The following is a 9,010-nucleotide window of genomic DNA, read 5'->3' as shown; positions in this document are numbered from 1 at the left end:
TAGGATGGTCTAGGCTAGGATGGTCTAGCTTAGGATGGTCTAGCTTAGGATGGTCTTGCCACACACCTGAACAGCTTCACAATTGGTGTCTTCGGTTTTTGAGTGATCTAAAAGCATTTTAAGGTAGTACTCTGATTTGTGAGGTGTCATTTAAGAAGGGTCGCTTTGGTGTTCTGAGTGACCATTCCTTCCTCATCCCGGAGGAGCAGTGAAGCACCCATAGGACCATGTTTCACTGCAGTTTTCTTTTTCAGAGGAAGAATAATTATGGTTTCTCCCCAATTTTTTTTTCAAATTTCAGTGCATGTGGTAACTTAACCTTATAGTCTCAGTCATCTATTCAAGTTTCAATTCAAGTCCAGCCTGGGCTACATAATGAGTTTTAGGTCAACCTAGGCTACAGACCATGGCTCTGTCTCAAGAAGCAGAAAGAGATTTTCAGGCTCCATTATGGAGACCTGAGGTTCTTTTTCTCAGATAAAGCAACACTTGCTTCCAGCAGCACTGAGTACTAGTAAAAGTGCCAGGCACAGGGAATTGACACCTTGTCTCCCAGGTGCTTTGTCGTGGTCACTTGCTGTTTTCCTTGCTCTGACCCTGCTCGGGTGGCTTTTCTGCTGTTTTATTCCCAGAACATTGATTTGTTTGTTTGTTTTTCATTTTACAGACAAGTAACGGAGGCGGGAGTTTAAGTGACTACTCCTCCTCAGTCCCTTCGACCCCAAGCACCAGCCAGAAGGAGCTCCGGATCGATGTCCCTCCCACTGCCAACACCCCGACGCCTGTCCGGAAGCAGTCCAAACGCAGGTCCAACCTTTTCACAGTGAGTGTCAGCCCTGGGGCGCACCTCTCAGTGTCACCCAGCATCTTGACCACAGCACCACGGCTGTCCCAATCCCGTGATGTGTGCGGAGTCCGGGCTAAGTTTAATGGGAATCACAATGACTCTGGAGTTTGAGGAAATTGTGACAAGAAAAGATTTAGGTCCTGAGCAGGATGGGAATTGCCCGGTTGGACTGAGTATGAAACCTGAACAATTTTCCTTCACCCTGAGCACAACCTCCACCCTTCCAGGACTTCCATGGTCCCACACTAAAGACTCTGTTAGAGATGGAGAGACGGTGAAGGTCTTGAGGGACTCAGTTTGCACCTGACCAATCACAGAGAGGCCTTAGCCATCACCCTGTTTACCTGTTGGGTTCTGAGAACTGACCCCAGGGGTGGGCGTGGGAATAGGACTTGCCTTTCTATTAATACTGCAACCCCACCGTCTCTCTGGATCTTCAAGGGACCCGTGCCATGGGCTTGCCATGGCCTTTCCTCAGAGTCCTCTAGGGAGTGTGCTGGATTGGATATCTGAGCTTTGATTTAGAAACCCTGAGTCCAGGGTGGGACCAGGCATGTGTACTTTTACAAGCTTTTTGGGCTGATGGGTGCAGATACTACTCTCTAAACTACAGAAGAGGCAGACATTCTGTTTCCTGCCTCTTCTGCCCAGCAGACATCACCAATCAATCATGGATGGCTTTGTGGTCAAGTCCAGAGTTAGTATGGTGTGATTTCAGGAAGTCTTTCTCTCCCTGGCCAGCTCTGTGTAGTGTCTGCACTTAAAGCCTCTTGTTCTGGTTGGGCCAGACTGACTGAGTCAGTCACAGAGAAGGTTCTTATTTCTATCTCAACCTAAAAGAGATCTCCCGGGAGTAACTGGAAGTTCATTGTCTGACCTGATGCCTTCAAATGAAGACAGTCACTGCATACTGTGGGTACCTGCCAGATCTCTGGGTGCCTCCCTCTTTCCCACCATTTTTGCGGCTGCCTCTGGTTAGATGATTCATGTTCAGGTCTGCTGATGACAGAAGGTTCCCCCTTTGAGCCACCTTGTCCTTCCCTTTGGCCTGTGTCATGCAGCTCTGAGACACTGCTGGCCGTTGATTGACCTTAGGCAAATCAGTGAACCTCTCTGATAATTGGAGCAGTAGCTATTCTTTCATGGGACTGTCAGTTGGGACCACTTCTCAGAGGGGCAGAGGAGTCTTAGTAGTGGTATTTATGGGGTTTTTTTTTCCACTACTAAAGTTAGGAGCATGGACACTAGTGATATTCAGCAAAAGTAATTGGTAGGACTGCTGGATAGGCCTGGAGGGGTCATTTTGGCTTCTGCATGGCACAGGAAAGTGTCTGGTAGGCTACAGCAGTGCATGGATGTAAGGCAGTGCGTTATAAAGTTCTTAGACACAATGTGAGCAGTCATACGAACGGTCGGTTCCTCGCTGGATGCCCAGAGCAGGACTGTTGGTTAAGAAGGTACCACATCCCAAAAAGGGTGCTCATTCACTTGTGAGTCTGTGGGCCCTTGCCATAACCACACCTGACTTCAGCGGCCTTGGGCCCCAAGAGTGAAGGATAAGAAGTTTGTGTAAGCCCCACCACACACTGTTATGAAAGGCTTGTGGTTCCTGCCTAGCACCACTCAGTCTGCATTAACTTTGCCTTCTACCATATGAAAGAAATATGAAAACAAGGAAATACCACTTTAAACAAAACTACTTGTAAGGAGATCCTGTCCCCTCTCTCCAAAAAGATCCTGGGGCCTGGATGATTGACAACTCACATGAGGGTTCTTAATTTTAAGACCTGAAGAAGAAGAAAAATGATTGGCTAATAGCTGCTCTTTAGCCCGTCTGTGCTCAGTATCTAGGAGCTGTGCGTGTGGCCAGAGCTGGCCACACTGAAGGGGAAATGGGCCCGGAGCCACAGAGCAATAGGTTTTATATAAGCTTGAAAGTGCACAGTGGCTGCAGATGTCAGCGAGCCGCACCCGAATCAGCATCTCTTAGAGGGTCTCTGGCTGCGTTTGTGCGGCACAAATGCTCTCTTCCTCTGTGATGTCAGAAGACAGTTTGAGAATGAAGATTTTCACACCTTGAGTTCAGCTGCCCAACTGATGTTTGTGGAACAGAAATTTGGGGTCCTGCAAGTATCTAGCACTGCAACAGGTTTGTGCTGTGGCATTTAAGGATCAGCTAGCTGAAATGCCAAGAAAGGGCCAGCACATGGGTTCTTACCAGACTTGGCTTTGCCATTGCGCAGGATGGCTGAGGAGGTGGTTGCTGAACATTTTGAGTTGAAGGATTTGGAAACATTAACTCCACTAGATGTCAGTGTCATACAAGGAATGAAAAGAAAGCAAATTAGTTCTAAAATCTAAGCAATTAAGAATCCAGATTTCAGTGGGTAACAGCCTGCTTCTATGTTTTAATATGTCCAGTTTTGTAGTCTTTAACCCTGTCACTAACATTGTCACAGTGTGTGTTTAGACCTGTCGGCAGCTGTACCAGATGCAAGCCATCTTAGTTACTGTTCTGCAGCCGAATGGAGATGCAGTTGGTGGGCATTGTCCACTTGTCTATTAGCACATGCTAAAAAGGCTGGAGGTCATCTATATGCACGTAGCTCCCATCCCGCCCTCACACGACTTTCAGAGTAATCCTGTGCCACACAGGGATAACGTCTTCGGCTGGCAGATGGTTTTATTTGCAAACATACATGCTTTAAACAAATAAATCCTATGTATTTTGTATGAAATTATATAAACTAAATCACTCCAGTTATAGTATGGTATGCATTATTTTGCAGTGACAACTATGTATGCCTTACCAAGGGGAATTTAAATTGTATCATGCTTTGTTAATTTTTTATGTAAGGCCATTGCCTTGAGAAATGATGACCCATTGGATACCTGCCTTAGAAATACATACAGAATTTTTAGAACAGTTCATTTAGTAGCCCGATTTACATGTAATTGAAATATTTTATTCAATAATATTTGGAGATTTATAAGAATTACAAAGAAAAACCTGCATTTGTTCTCTGTGCTAATGAGAGAGGGGGTTTGCAGCCACTAGCTTCGTGAAGTATACACATTCTCAGTGAAAGTCCAGGCCTCCCGATCCGTTCCCCTGCCTCTGTTCTAGGGGCTTGCCATTTACCTGAGTAGGTGTGGATGTGCTGCCTGCGTTTGTGATGTTACACTTGCAAGGTTCCTTAAGTTCTGTGTGGTGTTGCTTCATGTCTTTTCAAGCTTTTAAAGAATTAGGTCTTTATATGGTGTTATTCAAAGCTTGCTGTGTGATGCTGATTCCATTAAATAGTTCAGCACACCGGCATCCAGAGATGGCAAAGATGATACAGAACTTGGACCTACTTGGAGAAGCTCACTGGAGAAAAAGGGACAATGAAATCCATAGTGTAAAAGAATTGATCCTTGGTGTCTTGCCGAGAACAGGAGCCCTAAAGCCTGGCATGGTGTGTTCCATCTGTTCCTGCCTTATTGGTTGGAGCTAGGAGAGCAGGCTCTGTTTGATGGGCATCATTGCCAGTCATAATTCTCTGCCCAGTGTCCAGGGGATTTTGTTTATTATGTATAGGAAGTTAAACATTTTTTGAAATGAAGTAAATAATCCTTCCCTTTCGTCTATCTTCGGTGTCTGTGGGGCTCAGCAGTCGTTCTGTTGGCTTGAAGTCTACGGGTGTGCAGTAAGAGTGATGAGCTCTGATGCTGAAGAATGTGGCAGGCTGGGTGTAGCCATGGGTACCACGGGCTGCCAGGATCATCTAATGAGCAGTTTTGGTACAGAGGGGAGGATGCTCACTGTGGAGACTCTTCAGGGTGGGCAAGAAAGCCAGGAGTCTTCCCTCGGGATCCAGAGGTTCAGGGTTTCATTGCTAGCTGTGGTTTAGTTGTTGGATTGCAGTCTCCTTGAGTCAGCCTGTTGTAGATGGCAAACCTGGCAAACCCTCTGCCCTGCAGCTTGTTGGAGCTCTGTTCTTTAGTTTTATGGCACTTTCCACAAACATACCGTTGTTGGTGGATTTCCTTTTTTCCAGTGTGTGCCCCGAGTTTCTCTCCCATTTGTCTCGGAGCTGTGATCATGCCGAGCATGACTCCTGTTTCTTTACACATTTGGAGCTGTGCAGCGACTCTGGCTGCTGCTTCCTGCTTCCGTGGAATCTGGAATTCTATGCAGAGAACAGCGATTGGGGACAGATGCGCCGCCTCCAGGAAAATGTTCATTTTTTTTTAATGTTTGTTTTGTTAATTATTCTGCTTAATGGAGAATAATGAAGATGGATTTTCAAACTTAGGTATTTAGAATTGATAAAGTTCCCCAAATGCCCTTAATGCTCTCCATTGATTCAGAATTTCTGAAATGCTGTCGGCTATGAGCTTTGGGACTTCATTTTCCAGTTGGAAACCTCATGTGCCCATGAACTGACTTGGGGGACAGAGGTGGCTGTGTGAAGTTCTGCTTTGCATGACTAACTGAAGAGTAAAGACAAAAGGAGTTTATGTTGAAGTCCATGATGTAGGCACACAGCATGGGGTACCGAGGAGGCATTTAATAAACGCAATATTAATATGTAATATCAGCTAAGAGTGTGGTTTCTCACATGCACCGCCACGTGACAAAATCACCACCTTTGAAGTGTCTGTGCCAAGTTGATATCACAGGCACCTTTTCCTGAGTCTTCAGGCAGTAACCCGTCCTGTCAGCCCTTGCTTTTATTACCTCTCGGGTCCTTGCCTTTTTGGATTCTGTTTTAGAAGCATCTTCTGCTTTGTCCCATATCCTTTTGAATCTGAATTTCATTAGCTGCTCCCAGCACCACCGGACAGCACTGAGTCTCTCTGTTTCATATATCATCTCAGATTTGAAAAGCACAGGAAAATGTTTCTCCATTTTCAATATTGCGTGAGTAATGTTCCCATTGAAAAGTAATGGAGTGAAGTTGTCACTTGTCAGCACTGTTATTAAGGAGGACGAGTCTCAGATCTTTCTCTCATAATAAAATAAATCTGTCAGACAATCACCATGCTTACACTTGCTCATGCCAGCAGGAGCTGGGACATGGACGGTGACTGGCGTGCTCCTGCAGCTTTCCTCAGTGCCCTCCTCCCCACACCTGCCAGCCACTGGGCAGTTCATACAGCATCAACCAGCCTTCCAAGACAACAGGCTCAAGAACCTGGCAAACAAACAGTTGTTCATTGGGCCCTCGAATATTGACATTTTGTCAAAGAAAAGATTTTCAGTTTTTGCCTCCGTTATCTTTTTGCTGCACAGTAGACTGCTTTAACTTTGAATTGCTGTTTTCTAACCGACCAGAAGCAATAAAAGGAAACATTGCTTGCTCTTTGAAACAACTCGCCAGGGGTATACCAGTAAGTTACACTACTGAGTGGTTAATAGACTTTTTAAATCATCTAGACATTAATTTAATCCATACATTTCTGCAGTTGGACTTCCAGATAACCTTTGAGGGCCCCCCTCTTCTCAGCTATGCTTACTGCAGCTCTAGAATGTGTTTTCTCGTTGGGTGTTGCTTTCCTGGACGGTCCATTGGTTTCTAGTAATTGCATTTTGAACTCTTTAAAAAAGAATTAAAAGATAATTTCGCAGTAGAAAAGTCAGGGGGAAAGTTTAGAAAATTCTCTTTGGAATGATGAGTCAGTGCAGACGAATGGCTGGGGGTGGCAGTTCTGAATCCTGTTGGAGGGGCGAGACCCTTCTGGCAGCCTCTACCCTTGCCCAAATGCTAACTTTACTTTTGCTTGCAGTCTAGGAAAGGGAGCGACCCAGACAAAGAGAAGAAAGGCCTGGAGAGCCGAGCGGACAGCATCGGGAGCGGGCGAGCCATCCCAATTAAACAGGTACACTTGTCCCCTTCCCTGCTCGCTGGAGACATACCTCGGTGCAGCCTGAGATGGTGCTGGCTCGGGCACCAGGGTTTGTTTGATGTGCTCTGTTGATGAATGTAGAAGTCACTCACTTGACATCAATTAGAAGGGGTTCCTGTGAGTATTAAAATGGGATCATTAGAATAAGAAGAGGGAAATGCGACAACAGCTCTAATGAAGTGCGGTCTGCCCGCCTGCATATGGAGTGTGTTTCCATGCTGCACTGGCTTCAAAGGCTGCCTTTGTAGCGTGGCTTTGATTGGGCCGCTGGCCGCCAGACGACAGGGGTAAATCAGATCGCTGTAGAAGAACCCCTTGTGATCACAGGAATAGCCTGACGTGGCCCTAATTTGCTCTTGCAGACGGACATCTGAACACTGTTTCAGGCTGGTCTGTAACAACGAGGCAATTAGTTGTAATAATCATAGCTGGCGTGTCAGCTGTGCGCTCTTGTTTGTAATTTGCTAATGAAGGGATTGTAACTTTGATTAGGTTCAGTTTCATTTAGACCTTATTATACACAGGAACATTTACAGCTGTAATGTGGGGCCTTAATTAAACTTCCCCATTACACAACAGGACTTGAATTCAAGCATTTGTTTTGGCCAATGTTGCTAGCCTGAAATGGGTTTTCATTAGCCCGGAAACCGGGTCCTAAATTGCTTCACGTCTCTAGCAAGACACACTGGAATTCACGTGTGACGTCTTTGGCTGCTTCGTTTCCGAAACAATAAGAATAAAGAGTTCAACCCTGCTCAGCTGCTCTGGAAATGTCATCTTTTTTGGTTGATAAAGAAGGCCAATTGATTTAGAATGTGTTCTGATGGGGTGGGGGCAGGAAATCTGTGGTCGGGAAATAGCTCTGCCTTCCACGGGATGACACTGGTGGCCTGTTCGTAGCGTTGGTTGATCTAGGGCATCCACCGCCTTTTCTGTAGCTACCACCCAGCTTCTCTTGGTCTGGGCACGTGGGTCCTGATGGGGGAAAGAGTATTCATGCCGATATAGCAGACTCTCCTCAGTGGTGCAGCTTTCACCTGTTTGTAGCTAATGGCCGCAGCCCTTGTGAGAAGCTGGACCATTTCAGATTGAAGATGTGGGAGTTAAAAGGGCTACGGGATTTCTGAGAAACCAGGACTACTGCATTCCTACCCTCCTGCTGCGGACCAGAGTGGCCTGTGCGCCACATATGCCCTCTGTTCAGAGGGCTGTGTGGGCCTTTGACCCAGGGGAGGAAGGCCTCCCAGCATAAGCCAAGGGTACTGTGCCTCTGTACGGTACCATCCTTACTATTCTGGGTGACAGATTTGGGGGGCAGCTTGCAGCACCTCTAAGGAAAATGTTCACCTTCCATGTGTTTACAAATAAGGCAAGTAAGCCTTCCTGGTGATGGGCAGTGTTTTCTTTATAAAGAGGCTTATTATTTTTGAAGGCCATGTACATAGTTGTTTACTAACATTGCTTGTATATAATTATAATCCAAGTCTACATAAAACCATTTTAATGTATAATTTCTGTGCAGTGTTACTTCATGTAGAGTTATAAAAATTATTGAGCTGTTATTCACTTAAACCTGCTAGGACATTGAAGAACATTGTTTCTTGATGGACATCGTCTTCCTGATTTCTGCCAACTCCGGGTTGAGGGAAGAGGGGGTTCACTTTCTCAGCAGGAAACTTATGGTGAGCCAGCCAGGCTCTGGTGTAATTGGAACCTCACTTCATTTGTCCCCTGCTTATCTCTGGACCCGACCAGCTTCTCAACTGGACTTTCAGTTTGCAAAGATCAAGGTTGACAGTCTAGTGTGAAATGTGGGCTCCGCATTCCTTGGAAGCCTTTCTCTCCTGGACGTTCATGATATTCTCCTTGATGTCTAAATGTTGGTTTCCTCATGACTTTGGGCATGTGTAGTGAGCTGGACAGGATCGCCATTACAAGATGGCACCACATCCTGTCTTGTTGGTTATAAACAACCCCATATTTGGCTATGCCTTTGAGAGCTACGTGTCCCCCGCTTCCCGCATGCGCTGTGGATATGGGTCCCTGGGCCTATCTCGATGCAGTCTGGTGTCAGCTGATGATGGCAGCCAATCACAGGGCGACCCATGTGCCAATTCCCTTTATAAGCAGCCGCCATTGTTCCCTCGTCTCTCTCTAGCGTGTCTCTCTCTCTCTAGCGTGTCTCTCTCTCTAGCGTCTCTCTCATGTGTCCCCTCTCTAGCGCCTCTCATATCTCTCTCTCTCTCTCTCTCTCTCTCTCTCTCTCTCTCT

At 46.1% G+C, this 9,010-nt stretch overlaps 1 protein-coding gene across 9 annotated transcripts in view; it reads left to right on the top strand.

The window, feature by feature from the left end:
• Agap1 (ArfGAP with GTPase domain, ankyrin repeat and PH domain 1) overlaps positions 1–9,010 on the top strand; it is a 456,884-nt gene that overhangs the window by 218,341 nt on the left and 229,533 nt on the right. For all 9 annotated transcript variants that reach the window (XM_005361713.3, XM_005361712.3, XM_013351735.2 and 6 more), the window contains 2 exons: positions 668–823; positions 6,620–6,712. In XM_005361713.3, the coding sequence (XP_005361770.1) occupies positions 668–823; positions 6,620–6,712 (249 nt within the window). The remainder of the gene's footprint in view (positions 1–667; positions 824–6,619; positions 6,713–9,010) is intronic.

Source organism: Microtus ochrogaster, linkage group LG4 (assembly GCF_000317375.1).
Source record: "Microtus ochrogaster isolate Prairie Vole_2 linkage group LG4, MicOch1.0, whole genome shotgun sequence".
Taxonomy (NCBI): Eukaryota; Metazoa; Chordata; class Mammalia; order Rodentia; family Cricetidae; genus Microtus; species Microtus ochrogaster.
The sequence above is the reverse complement of the archived record's forward strand: the minus strand, read 5'-3'. Positions and strand labels throughout refer to the sequence as shown.